General features: G+C 58.0%; 1 protein-coding gene across 1 annotated transcript in view; it reads right to left on the bottom strand.

The window, feature by feature from the left end:
• Positions 1-3424: 3424 nt before the first annotated feature.
• Positions 3425-20579, bottom strand: part of MAP2K2 (mitogen-activated protein kinase kinase 2) — a 32267-nt gene continuing 15112 nt past the window's right edge. Inside the window, exons 4-11 of the mRNA XM_032252243.1 lie at positions 14331-14408; positions 13203-13254; positions 12993-13117; positions 11386-11599; positions 9449-9513; positions 6779-6840; positions 5828-5873; positions 3425-3819 (exon numbers count right to left, since the gene is read on the bottom strand). Of these exons, the coding sequence (XP_032108134.1) occupies positions 3709-3819; positions 5828-5873; positions 6779-6840; positions 9449-9513; positions 11386-11599; positions 12993-13117; positions 13203-13254; positions 14331-14408 (753 nt within the window). The 3' untranslated portion in view covers positions 3425-3708. The remainder of the gene's footprint in view (positions 3820-5827; positions 5874-6778; positions 6841-9448; positions 9514-11385; positions 11600-12992; positions 13118-13202; positions 13255-14330; positions 14409-20579) is intronic.

The raw sequence follows: 20579 nt of genomic DNA, 5'->3' as shown, positions 1-20579 counted from the left end.
AGATGGGGTTTCACCATGATGGCCAGGCTGGTCTTGAACTGCTGACCTCAGGTGATCCACCCACCTCGGCCTCCCAAAGTGTTAGGATTACAGGCGTGAGCCACCGTGCTTGGCCTGTCTGGAGGTTTTTAAGAATAACCACAGAAAACGTTCGGAAGCCCTGCAAACGTTATTGATTGATTGACACAGTCTCACTCTGTTGCCCGGGCTGGAGTGCCGTGGCACAGTCTCAGCTCGTTGCAATTTCTGCCTCCTGGGTTCAAGAGATTCTTCTGCCTCAGCCTCCTGAGTATGGGGGATTACAGGTGTACACCACCACGCCCAGCTAATTTTTGTGTTTTTGGTAGATACGGGGTTTCACCATGTTGGTCAGGCTGGTCTCGAACTCCTCCTGGCCTGAAGCAATCCACTCGCCTCAGCCTCCCAAAGTGCCAGGATTACAGGCATGAGCCACCGAGCCTGGGTGTTATTTATTTTTTAAGATGGAGTCTTGCTCTCTTGCCCAGGCTGGAGTGCAGTGGCATGATCTCGGCTCATTGCAACCTCTGCCTCCCGAGTTCAAGGGATTCTCCTGCCTCAGACTCCAGAGTGGCTGGGATTACAGGTGCCCGCCATCACGGCTAGCTAATTTTTGTATTTTAGTAGAGATGGGGTTTCACCATGTTGGCCAGGCTGGTCTCAAACTCCTGACCTCAGGTGATCCACCCGCCTCGGCCTCCCAAAGTGCTAGGATTATAAGCATCAGCCACCCTGCCCCGCCAAGCTCTGAAAACTTTATTTTTTGAGACAGAGTCTCACTTTGCTGACCAGGCTGGAGTACAGTGCCTCGATCTCGGGTCACTGCAGCCTCCGCCTCCCAGATTCAAGCAATCCTCCTGCCTCAGCCTCTGGAGTAGCTGGGATTATAGGTGTGTGCCACCACGCCCAGCTAATTTTTGTATTTTTTCATAGAGATGGGGTTGGTCAGGCGGGTCTTAAACTCCTGACCTCAATCGATCCACCCACCTCGGCCTCCCAAAGTGCTGGGATTATAGGCATGAGCCATTGCACTGGGCCTGTGCCCTGCAAACTTTAAAATGCTGCATGTTTTACAGGAAAGGGTCTGCCCCCGGCGTGCCAGGGAATCCTACCCCCGGACTACAGGGCGTTCCTAGCCAGGGTGAAACAGGACGTCCCCAGGTGTGTGGCTACCTTTCGGAGCACCTGAGATCCCTTCCCAGGCCTCTGCAGTGGAGAGCAGAAGGTAATACGTCCAAAGGGCATCGGGCATGAAAGGGGTGTCAGATGAGGGAGCAGCTGGGTCTGGAGGTGTCTTGGCGAGGGGCAGGAGCTGAGGGACCCAGAAAGGAACCTGACAGGTGCACTATTGCCACGTTTACGGAATAGTTCTAGAAGCCGGGCTCTGATGTGAGTCGGGGTAACAGGCAAGGCCACAGCTTCCCTCCCGTCCTTCCCGCTGGGGTGCTGTGGGGTTCCAGTGAAGCCGCAGGATGGCCATGCACACCGCAGGGACCCTGGTGCCGAGTCTGTCCGCACCTAGCGCAGACTGCCCTTGCTCCCTGGGACCCTGTGTCCTTTCACTCCTTGCCAGTGGCAGGGGGGTGGCCAGGACCCTCGGGTTGCCAGGACCTGCCCAGAGGTCCTGCCTGCTTGGAGCACAGGCGCCCAAATCATCCACTTCAGCACCCACCCCACCCCGCCCCCTCGCTCCCCCGGAATCCTGAACGGGCCTGGCTACCACAGGGCGGCAACTTCAACACTTTGTCTTTTTTTTCCCCCCAATTTTTTATTTTTTGGAGACGGGCCACACTCTGTCGCCCAGGCTGGAGTGTGGCGGTGCGATCTCGGCTCACTGCAATCTCCACCTCCCCAGGCTCGGGTGATTCTCGTGCCTCGGCCTCCCGAGTACCTGGGACTGCAGGGTGCACCACCTCACCCGGCCAATTTTTTCCTTATTATTATTATTTTTGTAGAGATGGGGTCTTGCTAGGTTGCCCAGGTTGGTCTCAAACTCCTGGGCTCAAGCAATCCTCCTGCCTCAGCCTCCCAAAGTGTTTATATCACAGGCGTGAGCCACCAAGCCTGGCCTTTGTTTTTCTTTTTAAGGCAGGTGAGACTTTAGGGGGAAAAAAGGGGCAGAAGCCTGGTGAGCTGTTTGCAAGAGGTATCAACTCATCTCTTCTTTGATGTCTGCAGAAAAAAAAAAAACAAAACCACACAAGACTAGAAGGGTCACCCGAAGAAGAAAAGGACGATCCAGCAGTTCCCACAGAACAACAAGCCCCCACCTTCTGCTGTCTTCTCCAGAAGTACAGTGCCAGCAACCCTTCCCCTACAATTTGCCCACAGATTAGTATCAGCTTGCTGGTTGTCTCCAGGAAGTACTGGAGGGGGAGGCTCGCAGCCTCAAGAACTTTAGAGAGCCCCTAGAAGGGCCCAGCTGCCCTCCACATCCAGCCCCGAGGCAGCCTCCTCTATGCCCGGGGACACAGCCCAAAGGCAGAAAGTCTGGGGCTTTGGATCTCAGACAACGGGAGAACCAGGCTAGCGGCCTGCAAGGAACCCCAAAGACGCCAGGACAAGCCCTCGCTGTTTCATCTGCAACTCGCTGCAGCTGAACGGTTCTAAGCCCGAAGAGTGACGTGCCTTGGTGGTCACTTCTGATTTGTTGGGCGAGGAGAGGTGACAGAACCCCCCGCCCTCGGGCCTGCTGCAGGGGCGGGGGGACTGGAGGGTGAATGTACTGGACCTGCTGGGGTTTCCAACAATACCGACAGCTCAGAAAGCCAATGCTTCCTTTCTGTGGGGTGAGTCTCAGCTCGGCTGCTGCTGCTGGGACCTGGGAGTTGCTGCTCCCGGAAGCACCGGGATGGGGAGGGGACGGTGCCTTGCTGGGGAAGAGGCAGGGGCGGCCTTCCCTTGGAGGAGGCTACAGACTGGAGCAGTGTGCAGGAAGTGGCTTCCATCACAGAAGGCTAACACTGCCTTCCATGGGGGCAGTGACGGTGGCAGGAGGACAGAGGGAAGCCAGGTGGCACTTCCCTTTTCTTCCAGAGTCAGAGCCTTGCTCTGTCGCCCAGGCTGGAGTGCAGTGGTGTCATCACGGCCCACTGCAGCCTCGACCCCCTGGGTTCAAGGGATCCTCCCACCTCAGCCTCTCAAAGTGCTGGAAATGACAGGCACAAGCCACCGATCCACCACCCCCACACCGGACGCCTCTCCTTCCTTTTGGTGAAAGCCACCGTCGCCTGGGGGCTCATTGCAGGTCTTCATCCCTTGACCCAATGGGAGCGGCCGGCTCTCCCTAAGGCCACCTTGGCGCCCGGCGATGTGGGTCGGGTCAGCTCAGGGATGCCCTCTCCACGCTGCGCTGAACTGAAGCCCAGCGCCCCAAGCCGGACGGAAGAAAGCAGCACGATGGCGGTTTGCGTTTTCTCTCCCTGTTTTGTTTTGTTTTTTTAACCTAAGGAAGCAGGCTCTGAGACCACACACAGCAGCGTCGCCCGTCCCCGGAGCCGGAGCCACCCCGGGCGGGACGGGCAGGACAGGAGACCCCGTTCCTGCATGCGCAGTTGCCCGCCACGGTGCTCGCCACAGGGGTGAGGCAGGAGGGTGGGTGGAGGCGCCAGCCTGTCCTCAGCTGGAAGGGCGGGGCGTGGACAGGGACGGTGGGCAGGTCACCAGCGGGAGGCGGGAGCCCGGCCACGGTCACACGGCGGTGCGCGTGGGTGTGCTGGGCTGGTTCAGCCGCAGGGTTTTACACAACCAGCCGGCAAAATCCACTTCTTCCACCTCGGACCGCTTGATGAAGGTGTGGTTCTGCAAGGGAACAGGAGTGGTTAGTCCCGGGGCCCTGGAGTCACAGCAGGACGGGGAGGGCAGCGTCTGCATAGCCCTGGCACACAGTACAGGACAGAAAGCAAAAGACAGAGGTGCCCCTCACCCCGCCCCCAGGAAGACCGCTCAGGGCAGAAGAGGGAACCCGACCCAGAAAGGCGCAGTGGCTAGTGCCAAGCCTGGATGCCGTACTCCACCCGCGGTTGGGGCACCACCAGCCCAGCAGCCTGGACTCCCAGAGGGTCCGTGCTCACACAAGCCCACGGTTCCCATGGCCACTGTGGACACTGGGGCCGGATCGTTCTCTGGGGTGGGACCGCCCTAGGCACTGCAGGGTGCTGACCAGTGTCCCTGGCCTCCACCTACTCCATGCCAGGGGCTGCCCCAAGTCATGACACCACAATGTCCTCAGCCATAGCCATGGTCCCCCGGAGCAGGACAGCCCAGGCAGAAACAGCTCAACTATGGGACAGAGCTGTTCCACAGAACTCCCTGCAGAGTGCAGGATGGGCACCGTCCCACTCCCAGCACGGGAGGCCCCGGAGCCCCTGGAGTGTGGCGCCTGTGACCTGGGAACAGAAGCCTCAATTTCATGTCAGTTTAACTCATTCATTCATTCATTTTTCTTTCTTTTTTTTTTTTTGAGACAAAATTTCACTCTTGTCGCCCAGGCTGGACTGTGGTGGCATGATCTCAGCTTACCACAACCTCTGCCTCCCAGGTTCAAGCAATTCTCCTGCATCAGCCTCCCAAGTAGCTGGGATTACGGTATGCACCACCACGCCTGGCTAATTTTGTATTTTTAGTAGAGATGGGCTTTCACCATGTTGGTCAGGCTGGTCTCGAACTCCTGACCTCAAATGATCCGCCTGCCTCAGCCTCCGAAAGTGCTGGCATTACAGGCGTGAGCCACCACGCCTGGCCTTAATTTTTATTTTTTAAAACAATCTTTCTCTGTCGCCCAGGCTGGAGTGCAATGGCGCCATCTCAGCTCACAGCAACCTCTGCCTCTCAGATTGGGGAGGCTAAGGCGGGCGGATCACGAGGTCAGGAGTTCCAGACCAGCCTGGACAACATGGTGAAACCCATCTCTACTAAAAATACAAAAATTAGCCAGGCATGGTGGCAGGAGCCTGTAATCCCAGCTACTCAGGAGGCTGAGGCAGGAGAATTGCTTAATCCCAGGAGGTGGAGGCTGCAGTGCGCTGAGATTGTGCCACTGCACTCCAGTCTGGTCGACAGAGCAAGACTCCTTCCCCCTGCCAAAAAAACCCCAAAACTGAAAGCCACATTCCATCACTCATAAGGTGCTGGTTTCTCTGGGCTTTTAGAGGCAAAGGAAGTAGCAGGCTGCCTAGGAGGGCGGTGTCCCCAATCCACCAATGGGCTGCGGAGGGGTTCAAAGGTCACTGATGGTGGCCATGGTGTGTGAGAACACCCAGGGTGGTGCAGGGTGGGCTGAGGGCCAGCAGGATGATGCCCACGCACCCCTCTGAGGGTGCAGTCCCCGCTGGGGTGATGAGTTTTGGTGAACAGCTTTGCTTCTAAGGATATCAGAGGATGGGGGTTTAATGAGACACCGGAGCATCCATGGCCTCGGGGGACCTGCCTGCCACAGTGCACAGAACAGGGACAGTCACCGTCTAGTTTGAAGGGAAAGGAGTTCAGGGGGCAGCTGCCTCCAGCTGCTCATGAGGGCAGATGAGCCCGGGGTTGCATCCTGTGTGTGGGGCCAGCCCCAGGCAGGAGCTCAGAGCCCACAGCTGTTCCCACGCACACTCTCTGCTCCTCCCGACAGCCCAGGATAGCTTCTCTCATAGACGAGGGAGACCCACAGAGGGTTCTCGGAGTGGCCCGGCACACCCAGCCTGCCCACATCCCGGCCACAGGTGCCGGTTCCCGGGGCAGGGCCAGGTCCAGCAGCCTTGTTTCCTGGGCCTGGGTGGCAGCCTGCACCTTCGAGGCCCCAGAGCCCGTAGGCATCACTCACCGTGAGCATCTTCAGGTCCGCCCGCTCCGCTGGGTTCTTGATGAGGCTGGTGTTCCGACAGGCAGGACGGGAGGCGGCGGGGGAGACAAGACAGGCCAGTCAGTTGGCGGTTCCGGGACACCTGCATTTTGGGCTGTGGCCAGGGAGACCTGGGTCTGCGGCACGGACCCGCCTGCTCTGCTCTGCCGCCTGGCAGAGGACGGGAAACCCTGCCCAGTCGGTCAGAAGCCTGAAAGCAACCCCAGCTAAGTTTCTAATCAAAACCCCAAGCCCAGGGCCCGAATGTCAACATGGAACTTTGTCCTTTTAAACAGAACTGGGTGAGGCAGGTGCTGGAAGCAGCCGGGGCTGAGGGCTCTTCAGGCACCGAGCAGCGGACCTCAGATGCCGTTCACGGCCTCCTGGAGGGCGCGCCACGGGCCTGGGGCACCGTCAGCACCGGGAGGGCGGTGCAGTTTCCGGTGCAGTTCCAAGGCATCCCCGGCTCGGACACATGGACCGGCCTATGGGGAGGTGGGGTGGTCCCATCTCCTCCACTGGGGTCTGCACCACGCGCCTCTGAGGTTCACACCAGACACTGCTGGGTGCCCACGGGCAGAATAGAGAGGGGTTGGTGAGCCCCCTAGAACCTAAGGACGGACCCCAGGGAGCCCACGGTCAGCACGCCAGGGGTCGGAGGACCAGGCAGAGGCTTCTCCTTCTTCCACAGACGGAAAGGAGGGGACATCGTCAGATGCACAGAGCCTGCGATCCTGCCTCACTCCCGGGCTCGGGGGCAGGCTGGCATGGCAGCCCTGGGGAAGGAATTCTGGCTTCCTGGTGGGCTCAGGGTTCTGCCCAACCCTGCGCTGGGATTCTGGATGGGCAGGCTGGGCCTTGGGCCCCACCCAGGACCCGGGAGTGGCCCATCTGGGTTCCGGCCAGGGGTGTGGGTGGCCTGGCTCCACCTACCATCTATTGACAAACTCCTGGAAGTCCGGGGTGAACACACCATTGGGCAGCTTGGGAGGTGGCTGTGGAGGAGAACAGAGGGTGGGTCAGCCCTGGGCGTCCTCAGGACCCTTGGCTGGACGCCTCCCGGACCCCCGCCCTGCAGGCCTGGCCGACACCACACACCACACTGGGCTGCACTGTCAGAGCTGGCCTACCGAAAACTCTTAAGTCATGGCCAAACCCCTCGCTCAAGTCTTGTCACTTAATTCCTTCCCCAGAGTGATGCTGACTCAAGGATGAGCTCTGGGACTGGGCCCCATGGGGGGACGGCTGGGTCCAAAGTTGTTCTGCTTTGAGACAGAGCTTTGCTCAGCTGCCCAGGTTGGAGTGCAGTGGTGTGATCTCTGCTCACTGCAGCCTCTGCCTCCTGGGTTCAAGTGATTCTCCAGCCTCAGCCTCCCAAGTAGCTGGGATTACAGGCACATGCTACCACACCTGGCTAATTTTTGTATTTTTAGTAGAGACGGGGTTTCACCATGTTGGCCAGGCTGGTCTCGAACTCCTGACCTCAGGTGATCTGCCCACCTTGGCCTCCCAAAGTGCTGGGATTACAAACTTGAGCCACAGAACCCAGCCAAACTGGGTCCAAAGTTTTGAGGCCAAGCACTGGGGAGCCTGGCCCGGAACACACGTCCTTGGAGCAGGCGCGGCTGTGGAAGTGGTGCCAGCAGTGCAGGCTCGGGCCCCTCCTGTGCAGGGGTGGGAAGACGGGGTGGGGGGGGACGTGCACACTGGGCCTGGGCGTGGCTACCAGGTGCAGGGAGAGCTGGGTCACCAGGGCCACTCCGCCTGGCTCTGTCATTATCTTGCCACCCAACCCCAGGCCTAGCCCAGTCTGCAGGCAGCTTAGATGCCCATTTGTCTGCCCCAGCTCCAAAGGGCCACACAGAAGCCCATAGAAGGTCCAGGGGATGGCCCGCCCTGGTCATATGGTCAACAGGGCTTTGGGGTCTGGTCCCGTGCCTCCCTGACAGCTGCAGGCCCGGGAGGCGACCACACCCCTCCTCGTGCCTTGGTTTACTCATCCGGGCAGTGGAAACGCTCGTACTGCTGCTCGCCGGTGGTTTTGGGGACCTGTAGGTCCTTCTAGGCCCTCTGGGCCTCCTTCCAAGAGGCAAGGGCCAGGCCTGTACCTTTCTCTGCGGAAGCAGGGTGATTTATAGTCCATGCCCACGGGCTCCAGGACGCTCTGATGCAGACACTGGGCCACTGCTCAAGGGGCAGCCTGGCTCCTCGGCCTGAGCCCAGGGCTGCTGGCAGGTGCCTCCCGCTGGACTCAGGGTGAGAGGATGCGGTGGGAATTCTGGGTTCGTCTTAGAAAAAGCAGTGCTTGGGGAGGAGCTGGCTGGTGCTGCACAGGGACTGGCTCTGTCCGCTCACCCTCCCTAGCAAAACCCAGTCAACATCGCTGTTTCCGTTTTTTAGTACCCAGATCCCTCATCTTTTTTTTTTTTTTTTTTTTTTTTTTTTTGAGATGGAGTTTCAGTCTTGTTACCCAGGCTGGAGTGCAATGGCGCGATCTCGGCTCACCGCAACCTCCGCCTCCTGGGTTCAGGCAATTCTCCTGCCTCAGCCTCCTGAGTAGCTGGGATTACAGGCACGCGCCACCATGCCCAGCTAATGTTTTGTATTTTTAGTAGAGACGGGGTTTCACCATGTTGACCAGGATGGTCTCGATCTCTTGACCTCGTGATCCACCCGCCTCAGCCTCCCAAAGTGCTGGGATTACAGGCTTGAGCCACCGCGTCCGGCCGTTCCCTCATCTTTAAAATAAAAAAATAGAAAAGAAAAGGCTGGGTGCGGTGGCTCATGCCTGTAATCCCGGCACTTCGGGAGGGTGAGGCGGGTGGATCACCTGAGGTCAGGAGTTTGAGACCAGCCTGACCAACATGGTAAAACCCTGTCTCTCCTAAAAATACAAAAATTAGGCCGGGCGCAGTGGCTCATGCCTGTAATCCCAGCACTTTGAAAGGCTGAGGTGGGCAGATCACCTGAGGTCGGGAGTTTGAGACCAGCCTGATAAACATGGGGAAACCGTGTCTCTACTAAATATACAAAATTAGCCAGGCGTGGTGGCACATGCCTGTGATCCCAGCTACTGGGGAGGCTGAGGCAGGAGAATTGCTTGAATCCGGGAGGCGACGTTGCAGTGAGCTGAGATCGTGCCATTGCACTTCAGCCTGGGCAACAAGACTGAAACTCTGTCTCAAAAAAACCCCAAAATTAGCGGGTGTGGTGGCACCTGTCTGTAATCCCTTGGGAGGGTTCAGCTACTTGGGAGGCTGACGCAGGAGAATCACTTGAACCGGGAGGTGAAGGCTCCAGTCAGCCGAGATCAAGCCACTGTGCTTCAGCCTGGGCAAAAGAGTGAGACTCCATCTCAAAAAAAAAAAAAAAAAAAAAAAATTATTAGCTGGGTGTGGTGGTGTGCACCTGTAATCCCGGCTGCTCGGGAGGCTGAGGCAGGAGGCTCACATGAACCTGCAGAGTGGAGGTTTCAGTGAGCGGAGACTGCATCACTATACTCCAGCCGGAGCAACTCTGGCTCCAGTCAGAGCGACACTCTGCCTTAAAAACAAACAAATAAAAAAAAGAAGAAAGAAAAGCCATAGGGTGTGGCACACGAACCTCATTCACAATATAGTCCAGCAGTTCAAAGATGGCCATGGCAGGTCGGCTGTCCATCCCGTGACCTGCATGGGGACAGAGATGGAGGTGAGATGGGCCGGGGGCCACCTTGTGTCTGCTGGGGGTTGGGCTCCAAGGGGGCTCATCACCGCCAGGCACCCCCTCCCCATGCCAGGTGAAATCGGAGGCCGGAGACAAAGCTCCCTGGCCTGACTGTCTCCAGCCTCCATTCCCTGGGATGGCTACTTCTCGCTTGAGCCTCTAGTGGTAAAAAAAAAAAAAAAAAAAAAAAAAAAAAGCCAAAAGGAACACGAACGTTTTTTGAGAAGTCACACATTTGGCTCAGTGAGGTTTGCCAGCCGTGCCAAAGTCATCACCCCTGTTCTCTGGCGGGCAGGGGGAGGGACAGCGCTGACCGCAGGCAAGGACAGCAGCTTGACCTTGTACGGAGCTGCCGGTGGTGATGGCGGCAGGCCCCGAATGCCACTCAGAACAGGAGACCGGCTGAGGGTGGCTGACCCCTGTCCGAGAACCAGCTGGCCAGGCCCGGGTTTGGCTGCTGGACTTTCGCCTTCTGCTCCTGTCGTGAAATGGGCAGGCGGGCTGGGGCCATGGGCTGGGGGCGGGCCGGGCAGGCGTGGAAGGGGCCCATATACCACCTGGGAGTTGGGGCTGGGAGGGGCCGGGGCCAGGCCTGAGGACTGGCACTTGGGGAGTCTCCCTGGGATGAGATCAAGACTTCACAGCAGTCTGGCTGCAGGGGAAGAAGTGGGTTTGCCAGGGCTGTGAAAATTGCCTTCTTACAGCCCCAGTGTCCATCCAGGGCGGATGGACCACAAAACGTGGCCCATCTGTGTCACAGCCTCTCAAAAGGAGCCAGGCTGTGACACCCACCACGGTGTGGATGAACCTTGAGGACACTGCGCTCAGGGAGAGGAGCCCCACATAAAACCCAGAAGGCCACACAGTGCATGACCCCATTTCTGTGCAATGCCCAGAACAGGCCGGTCCACAGAGGCAGGAAGGGGAGAGTGACGGCGGATGGGGACAGGGCGCTGAGAAGGTTCTGGAATTAGAGGTGATGGGGTGCAGCACTGTGTGAATGGAAACTGCTGAACTGCTCACCTGAAATGAGTGAGTTGTGGGGTATGAGCTTTCTAGTTCAGAAACGAGGTTTTAAAACCAACTGTAGTCTGCTACGGGGTCCTTTGGGGGTCTAACTCACTAACTCTCCCTAATGTCTGACTTAAAAAAAAAAATCACAGAACCCTCCCGTCATTCTGTCCTGGAGACAGGTCCACTCCCTGCTCCCCCTCAGGTGGTGGAAGTGTCCCCTCGGACATCTCTGGCTGGGGACAGGAAGCTCCCGCTCCGAGGTGCCTGCCCTAAGCACCGGATTGTCCTCTGCAAGCCCAGCTGTCCCCAGGGTCTGTGCCCTCCCACCCCCTCCCAGGCTGTATTCCCTCCTGCGTGTGTTGGGTTGGAGGCAGCAGGCCACCGAGGGACATGCCAAGTCAGTTGTCCACTTCGGGGCTCCCTGGAAGTTTTAGGCCACACACAGGAGCGAGTCACCTGCAGGGTCTGGGCTCTGTGGTGGCCAACGCCTTCCACCTTTGTCTGTTTGAGTGCTTTCAGGAGAAAATGTTGGAAAATGCAAGGGCCCAGGCCCCTGGCGGCAGAGCCATGTGCCCAGATCCCTCCAGCTGGCAACGACAGGTGCAGCTGCCCCAGGCAGAACAGGTCTGGGGTGCTCGCCGCTTCCAGCTCTGTCCCCGGAAACCCCAGACCATCTGAGGACTGCTGACCGCAGTCAGCACCGTCCAGTGGGACAGGTGGTGTGACAGGGGACAGAGGGGAGGCAGCTGCTTGTCCCGGCACAGCAGGCCCCGCGCCGGGTACTGCCCGTCCAGACCGGAAGTGGCAGACTCAGGCCGTACCGCTGATGGGGCGCCCGGGGGGTCTCGGCCGAGGCGAGATGCTGTGAGGCTCTCCTTCTGCCCCGTCGACCACGGGCCGACCAAAGATGGCCTCCAGCTCCTTGGCGTCAGGCGGGGGGATGGGGTACCTTCCGATGGCCAGCTCCACCAGGGACAGGCCCATGCTCCAGATGTCCGACTGCACGGAGTAGTGCGTGCCCTGCAGCCGCTCCGGCTGCAGCAGAGGCGGGAAGAAAGACAACCAGAGGGCGGGATGGCAGCTGGAGCCGGAGAGGGCTGGGTGGCAGGGCAGGCTTGCCCCGTTCCAGCCCCAGTCAGCCTGTCCACGGCTAACAACCACAGCGATGGAGACAGCCTTAGCGATTCCACCTCCCAGCTCACCCACCCGGGCCCTGGCAGCTGAAGAGCCTCCAGCCTCAGGCCTGGAGCGGGTGCTGGCCGCAGCTCCTAAAGAGCCCACCATGCTCTGCACTTTCAGAAATGGACAACAGGCCCAGGAAGCACGGCTCCTTCTCCACGCTGACGTCTCAGACCTGCTCTGAGGCTCAGTTGGGCAGACTGCGGAATCCCTAGTCATTTCCTCAAAGACCCGAGAGTCCAGGCCGGGCGCGGTGGCTCACGTCCGTAATCCCAGCACTTTGAGAGGCAGAGGCAGGAGGATCACGAGGTCAGGAGATCAAGACCATCCTGGCCAACATGGTGAAACCCCATTTCTTCCAAAAATACAAAAAATTAGCTGGGCTTAGGTGCTTGTAGTCCCAGCTACTCGGGAAGCTGAGGCAGGAGCATCGCTTGAACCCAGGAGATGGAGGTTGCAGTGAGTCGAGATTACACCACGGCAGCCTGGGCAACAGAGTAAGACTCTGTTTCAAAAAAAGCAAAAATAAATAAAAAAAAAGAGAAAGAGGCTGGGTGAGGTGGCTCATGCGTGTAATCCCAGCACTTGAGGAGGCTGAGGCGGGTGGATCGTCTGAGGTCAGGAGTGTGAGATCAGCCTGGCCAAATGGTGAAATCCTGTCTCTACTAAAAATATAAACATTAGCCAGGTGTGGTGGCGCGTGTCTGTAGTCCCAGCTGCTTGGGAGGCCAAGGCAGGAGAATTGCTTAAACCCGAGAGGCGGAGGTTGCAATGAGCCAAGATCGCGCCACTGCACTCCAGCGACACTGCACTGGGCAACAGAGCAAGACTGTCTCAAAAAAAAAAAAAAAAAAAAGAAAGAAAGAAAGAAACCTGGTAGGCACTGCTAGAGACAAAAAGCTACTCGAGAATTCCAACGGGAAGGGGAAATCTGGCCGCGTGTGGTGGCTCAGTGCTGGTGGAATCCCAGCACTTTGGCAGGCCGAGGCAAGAGGGTCACTTAAGCCCAGGAGTTCATGAGCAGCCTAGGCAATAGAAATAAAAAATAAAGAGCAAGGGGAATCCGAAAATCAGGTCATATACAGGAGGCACAGGCTTTAGGCAAACCTTGCAGCAAGTGGGGAGAGCTGATGGGAGGGTGGGTGTGGCTGGGGCAGGAACATCCCAGGGCACTAACAGCCACATAGGAGTGCTTGCCCGCCAAGGAGCTGGGAAAGCTGGTGGGAGGCAGGAGAGCTGGGGGACTCACAGCCATGTAGGAACGCGTGCCCACGAAGGAGTTGGCCATGGAGTCGATGAGCTGCCCGCTCACCCCAAAGTCACACAGCTTGATCTCCCCTCTGGAGTTCACCAGGATGTTGGAGGGCTTCACATCTGGGGGAGGCAGGCTGCGGGTGAGAGGCGCCTGACAGCTGCCCACCAGCCCTCGAGGCTCTGGGGCGGGCGGGCTGGGTCTTACCTCGGTGCATGATCTGGTGCTTCTCTCGGAGGTAGGCCAAGCCCCGGAGGACCTGCAGGGGAGTGCCGAGGGGGTCATGGGACAAGGCCACCGGGGCCTAACGCCTGACGGGGCCCAGGGGTCGGACCTGAGCAGCCAGAGCCAGAGCGAGGGACCCGAGGCGGGAACCCTATTTCAGGCTGTGCTGAGCTTGCTGGGGTGGAGCCAGCGAGGGCAGAGACGTGACAATCCGGAGGGCCCGTGCCGGTGTGTGCGAGTAAACCCCGGTTCCCACCTGACTTCAGGGTGGTGATGCCATTACTGCCTCTGAATCAGACCACGCGGCTGAGCCCCACAGAAGCTGAGGCAGTGGCTCACGGCCTGGACGGGCTACCGAGTTCACCCACACCAGCCAGAAGGGCCGCATCTGTCACGCATCTGGGGTCCCAGGGACTGTGCTAAGGGCCCCCAGATGGGACAGGGTAAGGGTGCCTGGGAAGGGCGCCGTTTCCCCCAGGCCCGCCCTGGAAGGAATATCCCGAGAAGTTAAATAGGGCGGCGCTGATGGCAGCTTTCAACTGTGAAGCGCCGCGTCTGGCAGCAGGCGGCCTGCGGCTCCCTCCCTTCCAACACCGCGACAGTCAGGCCGGACTCCCCTGCAGTGGGCAAGGCCTAAGCTTCTAGAAGAAACACGCGCGGGCTTCTGAGACCTCAAGGCTCTGCGGAGTGGCTGTGCTGGAGACCCAGCAGCAGAGAAGCCCCCCACCCTGCCCCGTGGCTTGGTCCGGTGGCAGTTCTTACAGCAAGCGGGGAGCGTGCCTGGAGCTCCTGGTGTCCCACCTCCCACCCCAGGGTTTCCCCTTCAACAAGCTCCCATCCCCTGCACCGTGCCAGCTGCCAGCGTCCCCCTGCCACGAGGGCAAGAAGGGACCAGCACGGCAAACAGAGAATACTGAGAGAGAGGGGGGACCTCACATCTCCATTCGGCAGATGCAACCTCAGGCCCCAAAAGGGATGTCACTTGTTCAAGCTCCACAGGGACCACCCTAACCCCCACTACACGGGGAGTGGGTCCTGGAAGTCTGGCCGTGTGGAAGAGGTCTACGCAGAGTGTGGGTGGGGTCGCGAGGCGGGTCTGCCGGGACTGACCGCAATGCTGACTTTCCCCAGGATCTCCTCGGGAATCCTCTTGGCCTCTTTCAGCACCTGGTCCAGGGAGCCGCCATCCTAGAGGGCACACAAGCAGTGAGCGCAGGCTCTGCACAGGTGGCCGGGAAGCCACGGACGCACCCCCAGCGCTGGGCGAGGGGGGTCTGCCTCCTGACTGGAAGCGGAGGCCAGAGCCCACCTCCACCCACGGGCCAAGGGCTGGGGGGCTTTCGACAGTTCTGCCTTCAGTCCGCCTTCCTACCCCCAAAGGTGGGGAAGGAACAGGGCCCAGGGTGCCCCCGCCTCCCGTCTCATCCCCAGTCAGTTGCGTAACCCTGCCCTCCTGAGGTCGCCGGGGCAGAGGCTCTGCTCCGGGTCCAGCCCGAGTCCTGGCCGGGTGCTCAGCCAGCCGTGGGGCCGCACTCCCTGCAGCCTGCACACTGGGCTGGTGTGAGCGGCATGGGAGGCAGCCGGGCTGGAAACCAGCTTCTGGGGCCTGGGTCCTCTTCCCAGCATGTGAAGGGAAGGGGAACATGAGGGCATAGAGGAGACTTGGGCGCTGCCCCACGTAGGAGGCGGCGGCAGGTTAGCGTGTGCCTGCCCAGATCCCCACAGGGTTCCCTAGCTGAGCCCTGCGGCTCCACTTCTGGGCACCTGCTCTGTGCCTGTCCCTCCCGTCTAGGGTGGAAAGGCCAGGCCAAGTGGGACCGGGTGCCGGTGGAGTGTGTGGACTGCAGGAGGGACCCCAGTGAGGCCAGCCCAGGTGACGGTAACCACGGCCCCTCCCACAGCCTGTGCGGGGCATCCTGCGGAGGGCCAGGAAACAAGTCATCCCAGGTAGGCTAGTCCCTGGGTGTGGCCCTGTATCCAAGTCACAAACAAAGAAACAGAAATTCCCTGTCTTGCCCAAGGCTGCCCAGCAACAAACCTGGGGACCAAAGCCCCTGAACGCCAAAACCCCAGGCCCTGGGGCCACCCAAGGTGCCTCCTCAGAGGTAGAGGCTCTGTACACACATGCCAGGCCACCCCCATGACAGAAGGGGGGGGACAGGCCGAGTTTCCACTGCCACATGCCTGGCGTGTGTCTCTTCTGCACTGAGCAGAGAGGAAAGGGGAACTGAGGCTGGAGAGGCGGGCGGGGGAGCCTAGAGGCGGGCGGTGGGGAGCCAGGATTTCCCCCCCACACTGCTCCAGGACTCCTACAGTGCCCAGCCTTCCCAGGGATGGCTTTCATTCACGTGGCAGGGAGGAGGCAGGGGAGAAATCCCAGACTCGGGGATGCCCGGGTCGCTGCTCTCTGGCCACTTCTGCCCAGCTGGGCCCAGAGAAAAAGGCTAAGGGAAGTTCTGGAAAACCCAACATGCTTTGAGGCCTCTCGAGCACACACGTGACTCCATCCACCAGCTCCAGGCTGAAGACACAGTCACAGAGGCTGAGAGGCGGGTGTGGCGGAGCCTCAGACAGCCTAGGAGGAGCTACTGGGACAGGGGGAAGCTGCTTCTATTCTCGGTTTTTATCAATCCACCTTAAAAGAATTATTTAAAAAAGAAACTGATGTGGGCTGGGCGCGGTGGCTCACACCTGTAATGCCAGCACTTTGGGAGGCTGAGGCAGGCGGATCACTTGAGGTCAGGAGTTCGAGACCAGCCTGGCCAACATGGTGAAACCCCACGTCTATAAAAAATACAAAAGTTAGCCAGGTGTGGTGGCGCACACCTGTAGTCCCAGCTACTCGGGAGGCTGAGGTGGGACGATCCCTTGAATCCAGGAGGTCAAGGTTGCAGTGAGCCAAGATGGAACCACTGCTCACCTGCCTGGGTGACAGAGCGAGACCCTGTCTCAAAAAAACAAAAACCAGAAGGAAACCAACAACTTCAAAGTGGCAGGGTGGTGAAAAACAGACCACCGCAAGCAACGAAATCGTGTAAGCCTGGACCCCCAGATGGCTCCTTTCAGTCTTCGCTTTCCACAGGGTTGCAATCAATGTTTGTTGAGGGAGGAATTTCAAAGTATCTTTCCCAGGAGATTAAGGCGGGTTGAGTGCACCTCTGCAAACCTCAGGAGCCGGCGGAAGACGCCTCACAGGAGCCTCGCTCTCTCTGCAGCCGTCTCTCTCCACGGCGACATCGGGGCCAGCTCACTCTCTGGGGTGGGGCCGTCTCAGGCACTGCAGGGTGCTGAACAGCATCCCTGGCCTCCACCCACCCCACGCCAGGAGCACACCCCCCTCGTCGAGACAACCGCAAATGTGCCCAGACAGTGCCAGGTGTCTCCTGGGAGGCAGAACTGCCCTGGGTTGCGAAGGGTAGGTCTCCAGCCCTAAAGACCCAAGTCTGGCAGGGTAAGCAATTTGTCTGAGTCACAGAGACAGGATGTGGTGCAGGGAATATTGCAACTGCGCACTGCTGACCCCAAATCTCACTCTGTGCATGACCACACACTTTCATCGTGCATGTGTGTGCGCGCGCGCGCGATGTTGAAAATGTTCTTGTAACTGTAATTTTGTTATGCAGGTAGTATATGAACACATTTGTCTTATAAAAAATTCAAATGTAGGCCGGGTACGGTGGCTGACGCCTGTAATCCCAGCACTCAGGGAGGCTGAAGTGGGCAGATCATCTGAGGTCAGGAGTTTGAGACCAGCCTGGTCAACATGGTGAAATCCCGTTACTACTAAACAATACAAAAAACTAGCCAGTGTGGTGACGGGCGCCTGTAGTCCCAGCTACTCAGGAGGCTGAGGCAGGAGAATCGCTTGAACCCTGGAGGCGGAGGTCGCAGTGAGCCGAGATTGGGCCACTGGACTCCAGCCTGGGCGACAGAGCAAGACTCCATCTCAAAAAAAAAAAAACAAAAAAACCCAAACTCAAGTGTTGATCAATAACCCAGATCTCCCATCGTCACTTCCACTATTCTCCCCGGAAGTGTGACTTATAATGTTCAGATCATCTCCCTCTCTCTTTTTTTCCTTCCTTCCTTTCCTTTTTTCTCCCTCCCTCTCTGTCTGTTTCTTGCTTTCTCTCTTTGACAGGAGTTGCCCAGACTACAGCATAGTAGTGTGATCTTGGCTCACTGCAATCTCGACCTCCTGGGTTCAGGTGATCCTCCCACCTCAGCCTCCCAAGTAGCTGGGACCACAGGCGCACCACCATGTCCCGCTGATTTTTTTTTTTTTTTTTTTTTTTGAGGCGGAGTTTCGCTCTTGTTACCCAGGCTGGAGTGCAATGGCGCGATCTCGGCTCACTGCACCCTCACCTCCCGGGTTCAGGCAATTCTCCTGCCCCAGCCTCCTGAGTCGCTGGGATTACAGGCAAGCGCCACCATGCCCAGCTAATTTTTTGTATTTTTAGTAGAGACGGGGTTTCACCATGTTGACCAGGATGGTCTCGATCTCTTGACCTCGTGATCCACCCGCCTCGGCCTCCCACAGTGCTGGGATTACAGGCTTGAGCCACCGTGCCCGGCGCCTTCCCGCTGATTTTTTATAGAGATAGGGGTTCTTCACATTGCCCAGGCCGCTCTCAAACTTCTGGGTTCAAGAGGTCGTCCTGCTTCAGCCTCCCGAAGTGCTGGGATTACAGGAGTGAGCCATTCTACCTGGCCCGAAGATCTAGCTGTGCATTTGGAAATACAGACTTTATTTCGTTCTTGAGACCCAGGGCTCACTCTGTCGCCCAGCCTGTAGAGCAGTGGCTCAGTCATCGCTCACCGCAGCCTCGACCTACTGGGCTCATGAGATCCTCCCAAAGCACTGGGATTAGAGGCGTGCTTGCAGGCTGGGCGCGGTGGCTCACACCTGTAATCCCAGCACTTTGGGAGGCCGAGCAGATTACCTGAGGTCAGGAGTTCAAAACCAGCCTGGCCAACAAGGTGAAATTCCGACTCTACTAAAAATACAAAAATGAGTAGGGTGTGGTGACGCGCACCTGTAATTGCAGCTACACGGGAGGCTGAGGCAGGAGAATCGCTTGAACCCGGGAGGCGGAGGTTGCAGTGAGCGAGATTGCACCATTGCACTCCAACCTGGGCAAGAGAGCAAGACTCCATCTCAGAAAAAATAAAGGCTTGTTTGCCCAGCCAGAGTTTAAAATAACATCAAAGTGGGCTCACACCTATAATCCCAGCACTTTGGGAGGTCGAGGCAGGAGGGTCACTTGTGGCCAGGAGTTCAAGACTAGCCTGGGCAACATAGAGAGACCCTCTCTCTACAAAAATAAGCAAATAAATTAGCTGTGCGTGGTGGTTCATGCCTGTAGCCCCAACTACTCAGGAGGCTGAGGTCAGAGGATAGCACCAGTGCACTGCAACCTGGGCAACGCAGCAAGACGCTGACTTGGAAATACGATAAATCAATGGACAGGCTCGCACTATGTTGTTTTCTGCATCCACCCCTCCCCCACACTAACGGTGGACTTGGGGGATGTTCCCATTCAGTATGCCCTTGTGGATTTCACTTTACCACTGCAAAGCAGCCAAATATCATTCTTTAATCACTCCCTTACTGATGGACACGTCTACTTTCCATTACCGCAGAACAAGGACGGGTATTCTTCGGATTTGACTAGACCCCTAGGAAGGCCAAGGACACCTCTACGAGGTCCGTAAGCCACCGGCTATCTGCCCCCGTCCCATGATGCCCCGCTGTCCTCTGGGTTCCTGCCCCGAGTTATCCAGTAATAGATTCAGGCCCCAGGGAAGCAGCCGGCCCCACTGTTCCTAAGCTGCAGTCACCAACAAGTGATACATACATGGCTGGGCGCAGCGGCTCACGCCTGTCATCTCAGCAATTTGGGAGGCTGAGGCAAGAGAATCGTTTGAGCCGAGGAGTTCAAGATCAGCCTGAGCAATATAGTGAGATCTCACATGTACAAAAAACTTAAAAACTACTTGGGTGTGCTGGCGCACCTGTTGTCCCGGCTACAGGAGGCTGAGGCAGGAGGATCATTTCAGCCCAAGAAGTCAGGCTTCAGTGAGCTTGGCTCATGCCACTGCACTCCAGCCTGGGTGACAGAGAGAGACCTTGTACTCCCCACCCTCCAGAAAAAGAAAGAAAGAAATGCAAAATAAAGATGGCATAGAGCCGGGCGCGGTGGCTCAAGCCTGTAATCCCAGCACTTTGGGAGGCCGAGGCGGGTGGATCACGAGGTCAAGAGATCGAGAACATCCTGGTCAACATGGTGAAACCCCGTCTCTACTAAAAATACAAAACATTAGCTGGGCATGGTGGCGCGTGCCTGTAATCCCAGCTACTCGGGAGGCTGAGGCAGGAGAATTGCCTGAACCCAGGAGGCGGAGGTTGCGGTGAGCCGAGATCGCGCCATTGCACTCCAGCCTGGGTAACAAGAGTGAAACTCCGTCTCAAAAAAAATAAAAAATTAAAAAAAAAATAAATAAATAAAGATGGCATAGAAATATGGGGAAATAATGTAGAAATACAGGGAAATGGCCACAGCAGCCAGGACACGGATGCAACACCCCGTGTGTGCTGGGTGCCGTCCCGGGAGGAGCTCACGTGGTCCTCACCCCAGCAGGGACTACTACCTCCCTCGATTTCACAGCAGAAGCGGCAAGAGTCCTGTCCCAAGTCCTGCAGTGAGAATGAGCGGTGGGGCGGAGGCCTGACCTGGGCGCCTATCCTTAGCCTCGGCGCTAAGCTGCCCGCCTTGGCTTACTGGGGAGGCCTGGGAGGGAATGACACAGGTGTTGAGCAGGCCCCGCCACGGAATTCACTCGGGTGAATTCTGAAGGCATCGTTCAGCATGAAGAGGAGCCACAGGACCGGCGAGGATGTCGGGATGTCCCCCTTGAGGTGCTGCCCCGTCAGGGCTCACCTGATGCTTTCAAATCAACATGCTCCATGTTTTTTTTTCTTGCTCTGTCACCCAGGCTGGAGTGCAGTGGTGCAATCAGCTCACTGCAACCTCCGCCTCCAGCGTTCAAGCCACTCTCGTCCCGAGTAGCTGATGACAGGCGCATGCTTCCACGCCTGGCTGATTTTTGTATTTCTGCAGAGATGGGCTGCACTATGTTGCCCAAGCTGGTCATGGACTCCTGATCTGCCCACCCGAGCCTTCCGAAGTGCTAGGGTTACAGGTGTGAGTCATGTTTTTGTTTTTGTTTTTTTTTGAGATGTGTTCTCGCTCTGTTGCTCAGGCTGGAGTGCAATGGCATGATCTCAGCTCGCTGCAACCTCTGTCTCCCAGGTTTAAGCGATTCGCCAGCCTCAGCCTCCCAAGTAGCTGGGATTAC

Source organism: Sapajus apella, unplaced genomic scaffold (genome assembly GCF_009761245.1).
Source record: "Sapajus apella isolate SASKATOON/1434 unplaced genomic scaffold, GSC_monkey_1.0 scaffold77, whole genome shotgun sequence".
NCBI lineage: Eukaryota > Metazoa > Chordata > Mammalia > Primates > Cebidae > Sapajus > Sapajus apella.
Note: the sequence above shows the minus strand (reverse complement) of the source record. Positions and strands in the feature narration are given on the sequence as shown.